The sequence below is a fragment of the Cyprinodon tularosa genome, unplaced genomic scaffold, assembly GCF_016077235.1.
Source record: "Cyprinodon tularosa strain WSP-4 unplaced genomic scaffold, ASM1607723v1 ctg210, whole genome shotgun sequence".
Taxonomy (NCBI): domain Eukaryota; kingdom Metazoa; phylum Chordata; class Actinopteri; order Cyprinodontiformes; family Cyprinodontidae; genus Cyprinodon; species Cyprinodon tularosa.
Window position 1 is genome coordinate 2,959,709 of NW_024038779.1, and position 20,253 is coordinate 2,979,961.

At 37.4% G+C, this 20,253-nt stretch overlaps 2 protein-coding genes across 2 annotated transcripts in view; both read left to right on the top strand.

Annotated features, from left to right (window-relative positions):
- Nucleotides 1-219: 219 nt before the first annotated feature.
- si:dkey-79d12.5 (maternal B9.15 protein) lies at nucleotides 220-6,626 on the top strand. Its single transcript, XM_038285515.1, has 5 exons — nucleotides 220-368; nucleotides 3,816-3,995; nucleotides 4,100-4,237; nucleotides 4,427-4,742; nucleotides 5,549-6,626. Exons 2-5 carry the CDS (start codon nucleotides 3,823-3,825, stop codon nucleotides 5,759-5,761), a joined length of 840 nt encoding a protein of 279 aa, XP_038141443.1. The 5' UTR covers nucleotides 220-368; nucleotides 3,816-3,822; the 3' UTR covers nucleotides 5,762-6,626.
- A 1,809-nt stretch (nucleotides 6,627-8,435) lies between these two features.
- Nucleotides 8,436-20,253, top strand: part of kcnn4 (potassium intermediate/small conductance calcium-activated channel, subfamily N, member 4) — a 35,482-nt gene continuing 23,664 nt past the window's right edge. Inside the window, exon 1 of the mRNA XM_038285382.1 lies at nucleotides 8,436-9,030. Within this exon, the coding sequence (XP_038141310.1) occupies nucleotides 8,644-9,030 (387 nt within the window). The 5' untranslated portion in view covers nucleotides 8,436-8,643. The remainder of the gene's footprint in view (nucleotides 9,031-20,253) is intronic.

A 20,253-nucleotide genomic window follows, 5' to 3' on the forward strand; every position in this document is an offset into this window, starting at 1 on the left:
GATACCAGAATCTTTGGGTGTTTTTGCCACCATCAACAAAGAGCTCATTTATAAGAAAGTTACAGGACATTCCTATTACTTCATGTGTCATCATCGTAGTAAAGTCCAAGAACAACTGTGATTGGCTACTCAAGTCTACCTAAAATGACCATATTTGGGAGGTCGGTCTGACGGGGAGCCAGTCAGCCCCCCGCTTACCGGAAGTGAGTCACGCTTACGGCAACGTTTCGTCCCTGTTGCAGCAGAGTAGAGAACAAGGAAGCAACATGTGCGAAACATAATAACTCCAACGAAGCACCAGAGCGGACCAAGAGGCGAACACGAACTTATTCTAAGTTTCCTTCTAAAAGGACACGTTTTTATCAAAGGTGAGTATTTTATTCCTTCTACTTTAGATAGTATGTTTCACGAACAAAGTAGATATCCTAACAGTAGTTTTAAAAATGTAAATCATTTCTACTTATTCAAATATTTTTACTTTTATCCTGCTATTTATAATTGCTTGAACCAGTATATATATATATATATATATATATATATATATATATATATATATATATATATAATTTTTTTTAAATATATAAAATGAAACGAACTTGTTTTTCGGTAACTTTAAAATGGGAATAATTGTTCCGAGGTTCGTAGGCTGGTTTCTGTCAACTCTCTGAGTTTCCACCTGGGGTTTTCCGCTCAGTCGAAAAAGAAAAGTTACCTACTGTGGGTTTTTTCTGTCTGTGACACAGTTTTCCTGTTAAAAAAAAAAAAAAAAAAAAAAAGTATCATACAAAACTCAGTTTAAAAAATAGGTTTAGTACCGCTGTTTTTGAGTTACAGTGAATATTCTCACATCCACGCAGTAACACGTGCCTCCAGTACATCACGTTATGTACACCCTGCTTTGTCTCCGCTTGGGTCAACAAATACATCTGATTTAAACAAAAGCAAAACAGCTTAAATGTTCTTAAATCTGTTTTCTTTATCTGTCTAATGTAATTTGCCGTAGATATTTTTTATTTACTCTGTAGGATGAGAAAATAGCCACTTTAGAAAGACTGAAGCTCATTATCTCTGCCTGAATCTAATCAAAGTGTTTGAGAATACACATTTCCTGATGATGTGACTCTAGACAGTGTTTAGAAACCTGCTGGGGTTTGGGGAGCTCAGCCTTTTAAAGTGTTGATTAGATCAAGTGTGAAGAGTCAGATCAGGAGTATTTAGAACAACAAGCAAGAACATCAGCATCATTTGTTTGATAGAAGCCAACATCAGAGGACTTAACAATCAGGTCTGTGTCTGAAGACACATTCAGTTCTCTTCCAACATCAAAGAAAATAACTTTTAACTTAAATGATAAGAAATGGTAATAATCATGCATTGCCTTATTGAAGAAACTGGCTGAGATTTCTCACAGTGATTACCTTTAAGGTATAATTCAAACTGCTTCTATTAAAAACAATAAAGCCACAATAATCCCACATATCAGTTTACACATAATTTAGTCTTCAAATAATTATCAATTGAACTGAATGTTATTTTTCACATTTTTTTTTTTTTTTGCGAAACAAAGGCTCTTTAAGCCAAGGCTATCCAGCTGTTTGCTAAGCCTGTAACACCAGCTTTGGCTTGTGGTTTTACAGCAGTATTAATATTATATGATTGTTGCCACAGCATTGTTTTTTTTCTCTTAGGCGTTATATTTGGCTGCTTTGTGTGAAGAATGAAAGTGTGGTAGTTTTATTTTTTTTTTCTTTCAATTGGCTCACTGGCAGTGCTCACCATCAGCATCATGTTGCTGTATAGGTGCTAATGTACATTTGAGCAACTTTAAAAGGGCAGGTTTCAAAAAATACTTAACAGTTGCTTCCCAAATCCTAGTTAAAGTAAAGCAATAAAGGAATTTTTCCACACGAAAAGCTTTTAGATGCCAGAAAATAAATGTGAACTCTTAGAATTAAATTATGCCACAAAAATGTAACTAGCAGTAGTTGCAAGCTTAGTGCAATGAAAGCATAAATCCTGTAGTACAATCTTATAGCCAGCATAGGCTGATTGGAGATTTTCACTTTGTGAATTTGTTTAGATAAATCACTGTATGATTCAATACAATTTTAAACAAGAAGAGTGCATTTAATTATTGGTTCATAAATGGATAAACTCGGTTATTGTTATAGCTGTTATACTAATTTGGATTATTTTCTTTTGATTCAAATAAGTTTGAGAAGTATAAATACGTAAATATGAGCTGGCCTGGTGTTGCCTCAAGGTCCCCCCAGAGCAGCTGGAAGAAGTGTGCTTTGATTGGGAAGTCTGGGCATCTTTGCTTAGACTGCTGCCTCCGCGACCCGGCCCTGGATAAGCGGAAGAAAATGGATGGATGGATATATAAGAGCTGTAACAAATAATCGGATTAACCGTGATTAATTGATTTCTGAAATAATCGTTAACTAATTCAGTAATCGATTAATCGTTAACTGGAGTATAGAGGCTCTAAAACATGCCGACCCACCTTGAGCAGCAATTAAACCAAAATTGTAAACATAAATACTACCCTAAGCATTTGCATTTTAGATAAGATTTGTATGTCGATATGTTGTATCAGAACTCCTCAAGGGGAAAAGTTTTAGTTTCAACTGGATTCATTTCGTAAAATATCTTTAAGGAACTTTTGGCTATCCGCTTATTAATTAATAAAAAAAAAAAATCAACAGATTAATTGATTTGCATAATTATCTTTAGCCGCTGCCCATATGTATATATAATATATATATCAACGCCCAATAAATTGGTATTAAGAGTATGTATTATTGTAAATTATATCCTTTCTTTAAGAGCAATAATATGAAGATACTACCTTTAATTTAGCCTGAAAATTACTTTTAGTCTAAAGGAATGGCATAAAGTTGATATTTTAAAACTATTCCTTTATAAGCTGTCTGTTTATATTTCAGGTGGGTTTTTTTTAATAGCCAACTCAAATGAATAATATAAGGTGGTGTTAGAAGTTATTTAGTTATTAGCTTTTCTTTAATCAATGCCTATTAAGGTTTGCATCTTCAGTTGTACTTCTACCTCTTTAGGTCAGCACAACATTAAAATGACGAGGCGGATGGAACCGAGGAAAACAACTTTAAATAGAAAGCTTGTTATTGTCTTTGAAGACTTATTGGCTGGTGTTGCAGCTGCTATTTTGCTGTCTAAACACAAGGCTTGGTAACGCATGTTTGCTCTCACGTAATCGCTGAGCACTTGTCAGGGATCTGAAGTCGTTGGCTTGTTGTGTCTCTCTTGCCGTTCTTGAGGTAAAGGCTGTGTCTGCGTTTCCCAGAACAAATAACAATTTTCCATCAGAACACATCACACAGACTGTAGCCGCAATAACAAAACAGCCGTCTGCACCACAGAGGTTCAAGGTGTCAGTCTTCTGTCAGGGCTGCAGGATGTTCGCACACTCTGCGTTAGGTTAGGGCAGCAGCACAGCCTGAACCACTTTGGTCAACCTGCCCCAGCAGCTCTTACTATCAGAAGATAAACAGCACAAAAACAACAAGGTATTTACATTCACTTGGCAAGGAAGCATCAGCTAGTTTGCGTCTCGTTTGCATGTGTACTGTGGATTTTTACAAGCGTGGAAACAAGTCAAACATCTGTGAACCCCACACAGTTTTCCACATGCCCTGTCTACTATTTACTATTTTTCTTTTGTTTCTACTCCTCCTAAGCCCATTAAACAGAAGTCAAAGCGAATACGCAGAAAAGTGGAGCTAATGAGGAGGGTTGGTGATTTTTAAATTGTTTATTTTTTTTTCTTTTTCCAGAAAAAAAATGAAGAGAGAAGTAAAAGCCGGAGTCGACTTCATTAAGCGCCTGGTGGTGGCCCGAGGGAAGCTTGATGAAGCCAAAGCAGAGCTGTTCTCTCAGAAGCTGCAGAAACTTTTATGTGACAAATACTGTGACCATTGGTATCCTGACAGCCCTAGCAAAGGCCAGGCTTACAGGTAGGCATCATTGTAAAGTCTACTTTCCAAAATATTCAGAATTGAAGCTGATTTGTTCTGGAGGATCAGGTTTTCTATACTAATATTGATGCAAACATTGACAGATGTATCCGGATAAACAACGGTGGACCTTGTGATGAGGTGGTGCTTAAGGCCTGTGAGGAGAGCGAGCTCACGCCCAGCAAACTCGGGCTTTCACCAGAGATAACGCTTTGGATCGACCCACTGGAGGTGTCTGTAAGGTGAGTCACCGGCTGGCCTGTTCTGGCAACACACACCACAGACAGACATGTTGCAACTGTGAGAGTTCAAGCAAGAATTATGAGTGAGTCATGGCAGGTGTGTATTCCCTGAGGGAAGGTGTTTTGAATCATTAATGTAGAACTAGAAGTGACTGTTTTTTTTTTAATGACTCATTTTCTCTTTCTCAGATCTGGGGAAAACAGCAGACCATTTACAGTAACTCAGTTCAGCAAAGAAGAGGAGACCACAGAAGGCCAGGACGACTCCTCCGTAACCCTAGACACGTCTGATTACCACTCAGCTACCTCGTCAGACTGCAGCTCTGCCTCCTCCAGCGACACAGAGGAGGAAGCCAAGGATGGAGAGCTGAAGGAGCAGAGGAAACTGGCGGAGCACGCAAAAAAGGAGGCAGCAGAAAGCAACGCCTCCACAGTGACGATGGTGCCCAGGATCCGCAAGGGGAACGGAGACGCACAGAATAAAGTCAAATACGTCAGAAAGAAGGTAATTTTTTGTTTTAAAGACATTCTATTGATTTGTAGCTTAAGGATCTGATGAGGCCGTTTGTCTGTGCTGTAGAGCTTCATTTTTGTCTGAAAAAAAAAAATGCTAAGCATGTTCTCTCATTATGGGGGTGGGGCACTTATTGGTACATAAAGATCAGCTGCCATAATTACTTAATAATTACATAATTACTTACTTATGACAAAACTTTGGAATCCATTTGGAAAGCTGATCTATCTCCTCTGTTCTGAATGGATCAATGGGCCTTTTCAATTGCTGCTCAAACTTCTAAAATAAAATAAGTTTTGAGTGTGTCATCCCGTCTCCTATGAATTGACCCATGGCGTGTGACGGAGAGTTAAAACATGCCTAGAAACTGATTTACAGAGAAGGAAATTCTGGGAGCCCCATATGGCCGTGTTATCTCTGCTACACCATGCAAATGAGGAAAAAGGTCACGTTTGTTGCAGGACATTTTTACATGTGGCATCTATGTGAGATGAGCGTAGTCCAAATGTCTTATCTGATTATGCATGCAAAAAAAAGTGCTATTTGTCTTTTTATTTGTTTTTTTCTTAACACGCTGCTATTAAAACAAATTTTATTGATTTTGGATATGAAAACTACAATGAGTTATGTTTCTTCATAAACAATTTTATGAATCCCTAAAAGGAAAAAAAAAATATTTTTTTTTTTTTTTTCGGTCAGTCAGCATTTAGTCAAACTCTCAAAGTTTTTTGTTTTCTTTTTAAATAAAGGGAAATTTGCTGATCTCTCATACCCTCTCCTATCTGTTTATTAACCAGGTTCCAGCCAGCCTCCAGTACTTCTACCATCCCACACCGGTTTGGTCCCAGTATAAGAAGGGCGCTCCGGTGTTTCTGACCACAGTGTGTGCTTCCACAACGACGCCTCCTCCACCCCAGCAGGTTTTTGGTTACTACATCGTGCCGCAGCCGTCTCCACAGTTCATTCTGCCTCAGGCCGCCATGCAGCCGTGGGGAGCAGTGAAGGGTTAAAGCGTCCCATCGGTGCGGGGAGGGAGGGGTTAAGCCAGGCGGAGCATTATGCCTCTCGTTTAACTGAGCCATGTAGTGAAGAGTGTTTGAGTTTAGCTACAATAGTGCTACAAAGAGTACATTTTTAAAAATTATCATGTTTAAAGCCATGTCTTGCACATTCTTTAATTCCTCTGCTAACTTGTAGTTTTTATACCACTGAACAAGAGCTATGACTTTTTAATCTGCTAGTGTCTCTGCACTGCATCTTTTTTGTAAAATTACTTAATTTATTTAGAATAACCTCAATCACAGAATACGTGGACCATCTCAGGAACTCTCAGCAATATGCTTTATGCCAAAGAAATTTATAATGTAATGATCTTTACCAAACAAGGTTCTCTCTGCACATGATACTGCTAATCTTTGTAAAATGCAATTCAGGGTCTCCATGTATTTTCCTTACAATGGCAATTCTGTATATTAAGACTATGATTTCTACTAAACATCTTGTGTATATATATATATAAGAACTTGCATATGCACGCTTTCTAAACTTTGTATTTTGTAATTTATTTGCACACCAGTAGATGGTGCTCAAGTTGCATTTATTTATAGTCCGCTATGTTTTTCATGATGATCAGCATCTGTATAATGCCATACATTACCTCTTTCTCATTGCTTTGCTTTTTAAATTATTGTAAATTATAATTATCTGCTGCAGCTATATAAAAGGATGCAAACACCTGCTTTACTCACTAAACTCTGTGACGACTTGGATGAATATTTATTCAGTGTCTTGACAGTTTTAAGCTTGTGTTCATTGATTTGTTTACCATTCAAAAGTACCTCTTTTACTGCAGATTAAAACAAACTTTTACTCAAATGTTTGGCCTGTGATTTTTCAGACTCATAGCTCCCACAGCAAGGCGTTGTGTGTTTTCTTCCTCAAGTATTTTTCAAGAGGACACCTGTTAGTCTGAACTCAAACTCATCCTGTGTTGCAGAAGTTTTCATCAGGAGCAGGATGCTACAGGGGAAAGACTCCCTTGTGTTTGGCATGTCAAGCCAAGGCCATTATGTTATTCTTCCGTCTTTCTCTTGGAAGGCTGGGCTTCAAAATGTATTCTCTGGATATGACCGAGTCAATAAATAGATCAAGCTACTTTTAGATTATTTTGAGTTTCTATAAATAAGCAGTAAGACATACTGGTTCTATTGGCACCATTTCACTTTGCCTGATCTCAGATGGAAATAATCTACAGGATCTTAATGTGTACCACACTGTTATTTGCTGGCTTTTATAATTCAACTTTAAGTGGCATCTGTTTGTATTAAGAATTTTACCAGAATTTTGTTTCAAGATCTTCCAAATGTAACAAAACCAAATCTGATCACCTTCGGTGAAAGCAAAGATAACTTAGAGCCTTCAGACAGTGTTACCATGTGTTTTGTCTTGAGATTAAAGCTCTCCTTGCCTGGACTGTTTTGCCTGGAAGTTATGCAGTTATTCCATACTCTATTGATTTATAGATACTAGTTGAGCAGTCTTCTTGGAGAGGATTAAAACTTGGTATGATCCTTAAAAGATCTCCATATTTATCCTTGCATTTCTGATGTGTTTATTGGTTTTTATTCACAATAATACAATTAATCTCACATTGGAGAAATTTACCTCTGCATTTAACCCATCCCATGGGAGCAATCGGGGTTAAGGGTCTTGCTCAGAGAGAGAGTGGGGCTTGAAATCAGAACCTCAGGAATCCAAGCTCTATGCCCTACACTGAAAAAAGTGTAACATGTAACTTCATTCAAACTAATGCCTGGGAACTTTCTGCATGGAGTTTGCATGTTCTCCCTGAGCATGCGTGGGTTCTCTCTGGGTACTCCGGCTTCCTCCCACAGTACAAAAACATGATTGTTAGGTTAATTGGCTTCTCTAAATTCTCCATAGGTGTGATTGTGTGTGTGAATGGTTGTGTTGTCCTGCGATGGACTGGAAACCTGTCCAGGGTGTATCGCGTTTGTAAAATAGGAAATGGAAATCACTTTTGAAGTAAAGTCAGACGGTATGTGAAAAATCTAATTTGGTTATATTTAAATGAACTGGTTTCTATACAAACATTAATTTTTGTTTATTTAGTTAAAAGTAGGTATATGAGGTTGGTCCAATGTCAATTTATTAGTTTGGTTCATCATTTGAAATGTTCAGAAAATCATTTGGAACAGGGCAAAGATTTTAAGTTGTGTCAAGTGCAATATTATTGTTTACATCAACATAATATAATCAGTTCATAACAACCGATTAAATTCGGATTCTGTGAAGTCAAATATTTTAGATCTGACATCTGGACATCATTTTTTTTAGTTTGAGCAAGGTTATACTTCCAGTGTAACCAGGACTCCACTCCCTCTACCTCTTGTCTAAAGAGGTAAGCAACCTCTTCTGTACAGACAGTAATAAGAGCAAATCATTGCCCAGTTTTATTTGTAAAAATAGAAAACAGCTATATGTTATCATCCATTTAAGAGATATTGTGCTTTGTGTTTATACGCCAGAAAAAAACAAGGCATGACAGATGGTTGTGAAAACTTTTAAGCGCATCAGTACCTTTACAGGTCGCTCTGGTTCTTTCTTGCTTCTTTGATAAGTAGGCTAGCATATGAAACCTTGCAAACAGGCATGAAGATTCCACCCTCGCGTGCACCATTACGCGCTGACGCACGGTCTTAGAATAACAAGCAAATAAGAGCGCGCAGCCCTGTGCTGTGAGCAGATGGCGTCAGTGGGCATGACCGTGAGGCGCCGGGTTCCTTCAGCATCACCGATCGTTGCTATAACTCCGTAACTCCTGCAAGCAAGAGTCCACACAAGGTCCCATGCTCAGTTCCTCCGCCGGGCGATGCCTTCCCTTTCTCGGAGGGACTCAGCAGCGGAGAGCGGATGGGTGGATGACGGAGATGCTGAGAGAGGACGGGACGGCGGAGGTCTGGAGTGCGCCCTGGAGATGGAGCTGACGGACCGCAGCCTGTCGAGGAAGATGGACTGCATGAACTGCGACGACCTGCTCCATCGAAACTGCGCGGAGTCCGCAGAGGTTTCGGTGCCGCTGTCCACCATGGGGAAGCGGGTGACTCACATGGAAGGAGACGACCTGTGCAGACTGATAGACAGAAAGTTCCTGATAGAGGACAAGAAGCGCCTGTGCGCGCTGGCTCTGGGCACCGCTCTGCTGGGGATCCTACTGATGATTGTCCACGCAGAAATATGCCCCTATGTTAATGAACCGGTAGGTTGGACACACTATATTATGATGAGTTAACAGTGTGTTTAACTATCTATACAAGCATCCTTCTATTATTTGATTTTTAACCGATGCTCAGTAGGTAAACTCATGTATATTGGGATAAAATTAAATATAGCCTGTTATTAACCCCCCTCTCTTGAGACTGAGTAATATGTCAATTTATGTGCTTAGAAGTGTCACATTATAGATACCTTCCATGAGTAAGGCAAAAATGTTTACAATATTATAAACATTATTATTATATAAAAATATTAATACATTTTTTATAGTCGAAATCATTTAAAGCCCATTAAAGAAAACAACTAGGACTGGGGTCAGTTGCATTATTTATTTAATTAATTTATTTTGTAAATAAAATGTAAAAAACACATACATCTCGCTGATGATTTTTACTATTGTTATTGGAAAAATCTGTGAGCATATTAACTTTTATTTTGTCCATTTTCAATAAAAGCATTTATTATGAAGCATTTACCTTTGAGAGAACCACCACAAATGTACCTTTTCCAAAACCACTTTGGAAAACCACAACTTAAAAAATATATATCTGTATATATCCAACTATAAATCTACCATTAATACCACATTGTCTACTTAGGTAAAGGACAATTAAATGTTGCATCTATTAAGATCATGACATCACAAAAGGAGACTTGACTAAAGCACTTTACACTACATTCATTCATTCACAAACACTAATGGTGGCGAGCATTAGAGCCAGCTGCCCTGGGGCTCACTGACAGAAGCAAGGCTACCATGCACTGCTGCCCACTCTGACCACCACCAGTAGAGAATGCAGGTAAAACGTGTTGCCCAAGGAGACAACAGCACTGAAAGCCGGAGCTCAAACCGACAACCCTCCATTGCAGTGCAAACTCCTGCAGCCGACGCCACTGTCGCCCCTATATGTTATATAAATACATTGTAAATATGTAAATATTATTCTAAATATATATTCTAAATATGTAAATATATAGATAAATATTTGCCTTTTTACAGCCTTGATAAAACCTTGCACTTGCTAAACTCTGTGATCTTGATGCTAAACATATTAACTAAAAGTAAACCTTTCACTTGTTTAAACCATATAGGATTAAGCTAAATCACACAATCAGTGACAATAGCATAACAAAAACAGTAGTGTGCAGTATGAACATCACTCTAGCTGGTATCTGATTGGAGGAAAATGACCTGTTTTATGAATGTCCCAGTTTCCCTATCCATGCGGACCTATTATTTGTATGACGTTAGAATTGTAAAAAGTACAACAAAACGTGCAATAAGTAACAACCTTTTAACTGTATTTCTTGTGATGATGGCAACGGTCACCTTGTTTGGAGGGAAGCCTATCATTCTACTTCAATAGAATGAATGAATGACTATCCCGTAAAATCACAAATGAAACACATGCAAACATTTTGTATAATCAATGATTTTTATAATGTAGTAGTTCTGTTTTAAAAGGGGTGTGAAGAGGAAACACCTTTTCAATCATACTCATTCTCCTTCCTATCGTCCTTAGCACTAGCAGTCTTCCTAATTCCTTACTTTACTTTATTTAGTCCATACATATTAACTGTCATGATTTTATCTAAGGCTCGGACCCACATGCACTGACACCAAACAGAGAGACACGGATGAAGAGTTTGACAGCTTTTATTGAAGATGTTAAGCTCGGTGCAGAGTTTCCCTGAACTCTGCTTAGCCAGAACTGGAAGGCGAGGGGAAGACAGACTGTTAGTTAAGGCTCAGTGGGAAATTTAATTCGTTGATCTTGAAGGAGAGGATCTGATTGTTGACTCACGTTTCCAGAGAAGTGAAGGATCCTTGACTCCAAGCTGTGTGTTGGTTTTCCAGTGTATGTCTGATTCGGCAGAGGGCGGAACAGGGTTTACCCAGAACTCGGACGGTGTAGGGGAACGGAGAAGCTGATTGCCACTCAGATTTCCTGTTGTACTTGAATGGGTCGTGGTGAAGATGATTCCCTTGCTCAGAGAGTAATTTCAACGTCCTCAAAAAGGAGACTGGATCCAGACCTCCTGTTTGAATCCCAGGCTCAGTTTAAGACTGATCCCTCCTGGGAGAGGAGGTCCGAAAAGGTCCAGTTTGCAGGATGACTTCCTGCCGAGAGGCAAAGACAAAAAACAAAGTTAAAACTCTGGGAGACAAGAACTCAGTCTTACTCACAGAAAACTCAGCTTGGCTAGAGTACCATAAACTGGCAAACACTCTGGCGTCGAGGTAGTGGCAATCAGCAGCTTAAGAGAACTCCGTTAATGAGGTAACCATCAGCAGGTGTGTGAGGAGGCGAACCGGAACCAGGCGCCTCCTGTTGGTGGAAGGGAGACAAACACAAAAACAAACACACAGACAGGAGCCCTGACATTAAAGGTACACTATGCAACCGGTGTTGATTTTCCAGCGAGGCTCCCCCCAGAGGGCGAAAGTAAAAGTGCACTGTCGTAAATATGCTCAGCTGTTCCCCGTCAAGCCAGGCGCGGTTGTTTTGAGCTTAGCAGACAGGCGAACGCAACGAATGACTAATGCTGCGTTCACACCGCAGCTGGCGCGACAGAAGCAGCGAGTTTACATGCAAAGTCAATGGTTGACGCGCGTCAAGGCGCAGCAAAAGGTCCCGCGGCGCCTTTTTTAGCAGCAGGCCCAGCGCGTCTGAGCAGCTGAAAGGCGCGTTTAATCATCTGACGCAGGGAGAGAGACACAGCGCTGATGATCAGAGGCTATGATCTCTCCTCTTAAACAGTTTATTGACGCCTAAATTAACTTAAAATGCAGAAATCTGCCGGCAGAATATGCAGTTTGGATTATTTAGATGAAAAACACCTACCAGCTGCCGTGGTGAACCGCGAGGAGGTGACCCGGCCAGAGGCTGCTGATGAAGGGATCCCTTCTGTCTGCGCACCGCTGGTATGTGGGGGTCTGAGCGGCTCCGACAGAAAAAATATTGAAGGCAGGATAATAATCTGAATGAACTGACGGCACTGATTACGTTTTCAGGTGTATTTTCTCATTTAAACACATATTAAAACTACTTTATTCCCACTGATCACAGCAAATATAGCTGCAAGGCAGAGAAAGGATAGTGAAGCTCCGCCCAACGCGCGTCAGAGCCACTTTTGCACCGCGCAGCCAGAGCAGCAAAGCTGCTTCAGCCGCGCGTCAGAACTAACTGGTACAGGCAGCAAAAATGAAGCAGCAGACGCGATTTTGCTGCTTTTGCTGCGTGAACGTAGCATAACTGCACAAAGATCGCCACTGTGCTAGCAACGAGAATGCTTTTAACTGGGGGGGTGTAGCAGTTCTCGCCGTAAAGCAAGACTGACTCTCACGAGACTTCTGAGCCTGTGGGTGCGGGTCGGTGCTCCTGCAATTGCAAGTGCAGTATTTCCCCCACAGACCACCAGGGCGGCCGAGAATACCTTTGTTCGTCCTGAAATGACTCATTTAATCATCCAAAACGTTATGGAACACATTAATTAACTGAAAAATGTTGCATAGTGTGCCTTTAACATCTATTAACCAGATTTGATGTTTATTACAGTTAGGAATGAGTATGATGGATTAATGTGGTCATGTAAGCCAGCCTTATAAACTATCCTAATGGCTCTTTTCTCCAGCATGCATAGCAGTTTTAGTGATGTTCTGCAGTTGCTACCCCAGATTTCTACACAATAGCTTATGAATGCTAAAATCAAGTAACTGTGGAGATTATGTATTGATTTATAAATAAGGAATTGTTTTGTTTTACAAAGAATTATGATACTTGATGTGAGGTTTCTAGTAGATATAGTAGTCAATAATACCACCGAAAATTTTATTTAATTTACTTATTTCACCTTTACAGCTTTTACACATATATATTTTTTTCATAATTTTTAAATTACATGAACTTTGTTTTTCCCACATTCAAAGACATTTTGTCACACCAGATTTTTAGCCTCTGGAATTATATGTAAATTCCTTTATCGTCCCACCAAAATATATGTATCATCTGCATGCAAATCTAACAGTAAAACATTTGAAACCTTACATGTTATTTATGTAAAGTATTGGTCCCCATGTCCTAGCACAGGCATCCCCAAACTCAGTCCTCAAGGCCCCCTGTCTTGCAGGTTTTAGAGGTTTCTCTGCTTCAGCACAGCTGGTTATAATGATTGCACTAGACCAAAAGCCTGTTAATTAGCTTTCAATTAAAATCAGCTGTGCTGGAGCAAGGAAACCTCTAAAACCTGCAGGACAGGGGGCCTTGAGGACCGAGTATGGGGATGCCTGTCCTAGCATGATGCCTGATACTCACAAATTTTCACTAGTTGCTATCAATATAGTTCTTTTTAGATCCACCCACAGTGGTTGGTTCATGCTCAGTTGTTTCAGTATATATTCGTTTTACTATGAGATGGTAATGTTTTCCTATTAATTAATTACATACTAACCTTTATCTTTACAGGAATGATAAATGCAGCACATGAAATGAAGAACATTGAAAGTGAATCATAAATGTATGTGTTCTGAAGAATAATAAACTTTGAATGCATTCCGTTATATTTGAAAACATCAACACCACATTTATTGATATCTTCAAGCAACCGCTAAATTAAAGTGCAAGTAGTAGTCATATACATACTAACGGTTATGGGGGTTTTGGGATGTCGCCAATCAGTCATCATTATTGTAGGAAATTTTATTCTTTTTGCTTTCTTTTTACCTGAAATAATTTTTTGAATTTAGAGAGGCATTTAAATGTAAAGGTTTTAAGGCATTACAGATCTTAAGTTAGAAATGGATATGTAAAGCCCTTTTAGTTTGATTATGATTTATATTAGTCTTAATTCTATTTCAAAATTATTTATTTAATGTGTTTTAATGTTGCCTCGATAAGATTAGAAACAAATACAATTAGTTAATTTTTTTCTGTAAAGAGAAGAGAAAATTTAGCAAATTGTCACAGTTGGTTAAAAATAATTTAATATTTGTTGTACATGTTGAAAAATAAACCAAATGCTTCTTGTTTCTGTACCAAAAAACATCTGCGACCACGCATTGAGTGATATTGATGCATGCAGGTGTATCTTCAGAATGTACAGACTTTGTAATGTTTATGTTGTATTTATCAAATGGATCAAATATAAGAAATTACACAATTTTCAATCTGCAAACACATTAACCAACTTCTTCTACTTCAATTTACTTTATTTAAGTTTAATAAAACAAAAACTCAGACAGAGACAACTGCTTTGATGCAAAAATTAGGTTGATGTCAAAATATCTCCATTATCAGTTAAATTTAAAACTGCTTCCTTTTGATGGAAACCTGTGCTTTCTTCTTTTTTTATGGACCATATTCTATAGGATAAGCAAATTAGAAATGATCAACTTTTGTCATATCTCAAGCAGAAGAACACAAAGCTACCCTCCATAAACAGTTTAAAGTTTTCACTCACTAATAATTTGTAAAATGGAAGAAAATCAATACAATCCATTGTGCGTAAAGCTATAAGCAACACGGAAAAAATAACTTATCATTTAAAATGTGTGATGTTAGTTGCATTAAGATGGTGAGAATATCAAAGAAATATTGCTCACCCTTATCTGGTCGCTCTCAACTGACTGTAAGTCAGTAGGGAATTGACAAAATATAATTCAGAAAGTTAATTTCTTTAAACGTTGTGTCAAAATAAATAAAATACATCGAATGAACTGTATTTTCTGAAAAAAAAACATGCTTATCACTTCATTTGGCATTTTTTTTTCTTTATATCTCTTTTTCTGTAAGCGGAAATCTCCCAAATCAACATATCTAGATTAACAACTGCATTAAAACAGGGACCTTAGATTTTAACATAATTCCACTGGGTTTTCTCAGCTGCTTAAAAAATATTTGGCTGTGGGTCGTTTAGTTTATCATCAGATTTTAGGTGTAAAAGTGGAGCCCTCTTTTGGTATTTTGTACAGGAAGGACAGCTTTATAACCTGGCCTGCTCCAGTCTTATTTTAAACTCAGACTTTGATGTTCATATATATGTTTTACTACAAAATACTGATATTTGCTGAAAAGAAGACCAACAATCCACTGTAGCTCTTACTTTTTGCTGTCATGAAGAAATTAGCAGACAACGCAAACCCCCTGCAGCTCAGCAGCAGACTGCACCTGGGCTTTGACCCCCTCTGACCCTCTGATTAGTCTGTTTCCAGATATCCGCTTTAGTAGTGCAGCCTCATGACATTAACATGTAGATCTCATTGGATAACAATGCCAGGCCACACAATCAACCAATTATTAACCCCCAATCCCACCCACTAACTTCTTAGACTCAACACGCCAGCTCTGCATGTGGAAAAAAGTTCTCATGCAAACCCCAGAGCATCCGACTCCCTTCATCCTGTAAAGCCGTGGTGATTGATTACAGTGAGAACGGGCCCCATGTTTCCAGCAAACATCAGCCTCACGTCTTTGAGCAGCTAAGAGAAAGGAAGCACTGACTCCTAATATACACCTGATTCATTTATTCAGGGAGTTAGAGTAGGAGAAGCCACTGGAAAAAAAAAAATCAGGATGTTCTTTTCCAGTTGAGTGTGAGCAGAGAACAGGTGTTAACCGATCATATTTGAAAACAGTAATAAAAGTCTTGTGGCCATGGAAATGTTGATGCACTGGAAACATTCACTGTTGTACAGTTAATTTTTTACTGTTTTAAACTCTCTGCACAACTGGTTTATATAGCTTGTATTGTAATAATAATTTATATGATGTCCAATTCATGACTGAAAGCTTAAGAGCATGGCTTTTCATCACTAGCTTCATGATTGAAATGTCTTAGTCATATTTTATAATAAAAATATGATCTAATTTTTTAAAGTATGCAGCATATTTTTAGAATGTTCTGTCTAAGATATCAGCAGCCCTCAAAGTTATATTTTAGCATACTTTTTCATAGTTTTGCATGAAAATGGGATCTATTTATGTCGCCTTTTTCCACTTTTTACCTTTTTCCCTGCAGCAAGATTGCCAAGAGCATTCTAGGCTATCTTTCCACATCATTTAGTTTATAATTATGGCGTATGCATGGCCAGTCTGAGCAGTCCTTCTCAATCTAGACTTAGACTCTGTGTCTCGCCATGAACTTGTGTTAGTGACCTTGTGACATCATTCATTTTACCGTAAGTTCCTAGAAAATTCTTTAAAGTTTTAAACTCTGCATCACCTTTCAAGGTGAAAAGTGGATTATTTTGAATGGCTTTTCTGTTAGACATTTGTGGTTTCAGACGTGTTAAAAAAATAAAAGTTAAAACTCATACAGCAGCACACATAACACACTGTTTACAGCAACTCCGTAACTTTCACACATTTTGTCATACTATAACTACAATTTTCTATGTATTTTACTTGGATTATAATTGCATGGCCAACACAATGTAATGCTACTAGCTCTGTATTGAGAATGTCCATAAACAAGAATAGTGTGTTAAGTTTCACTTGCATATTGTGTTCTGGATTTTTTTTTTCCACTTTAAAAAGCATATTTCTATTGAAATAAAGCAGAAGTCTTGTTTTTCTGCCTGTTTTCGGTTCCAAAAACAGACAGAAAAAGGAATAATTAAAAAGGTAAACTGCTGATTTATTAATATATATCCAATTCATGCATAATTAAAGCTGTCCTTTTAGCATGCGTTTTGGCAACCGAGAGGACATGTATTCAAGAGCAAGGGGCAAAAGTGGGCCATGAGTGATCTGCTCTTTATATATGTATTTGATGAGAATATAGCATTTTACTCCATTTGTCTTCCCCTTAGACACTGCAACGTTCACTGAGAGCTGTTTGTTACCCATCCCTTTCTATGAAGGCCAAAATATGTAAATGTCTCCATTTGATGGGTCAAATACTTCAAGCTTCCATGGGATTGACTAAACACTGATGTACAACATAAATGCAAAAATATGAGCCAACCAGTTTTCAGAGTTTTGTGCAGTATGCCTATCGCCAAGGCTAATATTTTGATGGAAATACATTTTCAACATAATCGTGTATCCCTAATCATCGTGTCACTGGGAAACTATATTGTGTTCAGGATGATGTTGTCCATATTTCATACGATATAACTACGATAGGCATATCAGAACAGTAATTCTAAACATCACAGAGAGTATAATGTCTGTTTTAGGAAAGAAAATAGAATCACATTGCTGATATATAAATTCCTAACTTATTAAAGCCTCATTTTTATTAACTTCCTCTATGTTTGTTGAACTCTCCTTTTTTCATTTTGCAAATAATGCATAGACAGCCTTAAATCTAAAAGTTAATTTGTACTTTAAAAGAATTTCCTTTAAAAAAACAAAATCATGACACTTTGGATGATTTAAGTCAGGAATTATATTTCCATTTAGCCATATAATTTAGTCAAGCAAAATGTTCTTTCCATCTTTTTAGGTTTTTTAATCATATTTTGCAAAAAAGGTTAGTCATTGACTTTTTGTCTGTGGTTTTTAAAACACCAACACGTAAAAGAATATAGTGTAGTATGAAACCCTTTTGCAAAATTGACAAATGTTAATCCTTTGTGAACTATACTTTACCTGTTTCCCTTAGTACAGGCAAATATGATGTTTATCACACAAAAGAGCATGCACTGAGCTAAAAGTTAGACCTGTCCGACATGTAAATGCCTACTTGGGAGATTTTACTTTATTGCAGCTCCAAGCAAAGTGCAGAATTTATCCAAATGAGCTACAGCCATAAGAGTAGTCATAAAAGCATAGGGCATAAAAGCAAAATCTATGTGATCCAATGTTTGACTCTAGGTGTCTGCAGTACCAAACCATGTTTGAATCCTAAATTTCTTTTTTCTTTATAAGAAAAAAAAGTTTAAAGAGTTTTTTTGCCTGCATCAGTGCATGACTATGTTGAAAATAAAAAAAAAAGATTGAAAAATAATTCTTTTGAAAACACAAACCTAGTATTATTATCTATCAATTTAGAGTATTTTAATTTTATTTTTAATACTGGTTTTCGTTGGGTGAGCTTTTATTTTGCGTTCAATTATTCAATTTAATCTTCTTTTTAGCTATGTGCCTGGTTTGTCCTACAAGCAATGGTGTGTTTTAACTCATCTTACGATTGACACCTAATTTGCATCAAAAAACTTCAGTCCATCAGGAAAACTTTACAGACACATTTGAAGAAACTCTGCAAGATGCATGCTGTTAAAGTCTCTGTCTCTGTTTTGTGGGATCTCCTAATTGGTGCTGGATGAAACACAGACGCAATGTGGATGCTACTGCAGAAACAGTGGAAAACAGTCTACCTTGCCAACGGACATCCCACACTACCACCAACATTCTCAGTCTTAGCAAAGTTCAAGTTAGCATTTTTCCTTTTTAAACAAAAAACCACTTCCTGTTTTAATCCCACAACCAGTTTCATTCTTTGCTTTACCATGACTCATGGGTAAAGGTGCGCTTAACCTGCTGTTATGAGATGGTGCGGTGAATTCCTTCTCAGTTCCTCATTTAATTTGCAAAAACGAACCTTTGTGTGTGCATCTGTGCCTCCAGCTGACAGTTTCCTTCTGTGGAAAGTATTCCATTACCAGCATGCTCGGTTCAGCACCTCAGTTCATTATACAATCATCTATTTCTTTTTCATTAGAAACAATTACTGTAAATCCCTGCTTAAGCTTCACGTGGAAAGACAATGATCATAACATATCCTGTTGTGTCCTCTGAGGAGAAAAAGCAGAATAATTTGTTGAAAATATTTTTCTATCAGCCCATCAGAATAGCTAAACAGTAGGAACAGGAAATATGATAATATACAAATCAGTTTTTAAAATGTTTTTTTTTAAATATGGTATTATTTTTTTATGTATTTGGAGGTTTTCCATTCCATTTGATTCATATTTAGCTTTTTATTAACAATTAGGAATTTTCCACAAAAAGAATTTCCAGTTTTTAACCCTAATTGGTGCAAGAGTAAGTTCTGTAAAAGAACCAGTTTGGTTTTCCACAACCTGAGAGCCAAGTCACAGCCATGCCATTAAGTCATTATTAACATCTTCTTTATATATCCTCCTGCTTTATTTAATGTTTTTTTTTTCTGTCTGTATTTGAAGGATTTCAGTACCTGGAGACCATTTAATCGCACAAATGATATTATCTGTCCCAGAAACCTTGGTCTCTAATCTCACCTGCTTGGTAATATTATCACTATTAAGGAGTGCTTAGGAATGCTTCACAATGCTGTAGATTAATCTAATAGCACAATAAGGACAACAGAGCTGCATCTTTCAGAGCATGATTTATGAACAACACCAGGACTGATTCTTAAATAGCTGTGTGTATTTGACAACAATGTTTTGCTGATTCAGCTAAGTTTACTGGTGTCTATACTGGCAGAGATACTTATATTGTGAAGGGTTTCCACATAGCATAGCTATGCTAATTGCAGTGTAGACATGCTACATCACTCAAAGAATACTTGCTGTTTCTATGAATAACTTTTCTATAATTTTTTAAAAAGAAAATTAAACTTTAGTATATAAATGTTTACAAGTCGATTTTCAAAGTAAAGGCTCAAGTCTTTGACAATGGATTTCCTTGTCTATAAACACATTTCTGTAGGTGACTGAAAAATTTCTATGTAATATAGAAATACACTATTAAAGCCGTATGTTTTAAAGCAAATTAAGTAAACTCCCCTCCAAAATAAAAAATATAAATATGTTAGAAATAGGAGAAGACTATTGAGTGCCTTTTTTTGTCAAGATGTTGTTACACGTTTCTTTGCAGTATATGGAAGAGTCTAAGTCATAGAATAATGTCACCATTCAGGCGGCCAGACCAAAAAAAAAAAAAAAAAACGTAATGTGTACCCAACTATCAGTACTGTTTGTTATAATTTGCATATGCAAGGTAAACTTGAACTTGGTCTTTAAAATTGTATCTTGCTAAAGAACTCATAAACCACTAAATCTCGTCCTGCCTCTACAGATTCTATTCACTCTTTCGATTTACTTATTTTAAAGCAACCTGCCAACTGCTTTTTTGTTGTTGTCTAGGTAAAAAAAAACTCCTTTATTTTGTAGTCCTCATATTTTTACTTTTTATTATAGTTGAAATTCGTGGTAATTTACGTAGATTAATGCTGAAACATTTTAGTTCTCTGACATGTTGCTTAATCTTCTTATTCT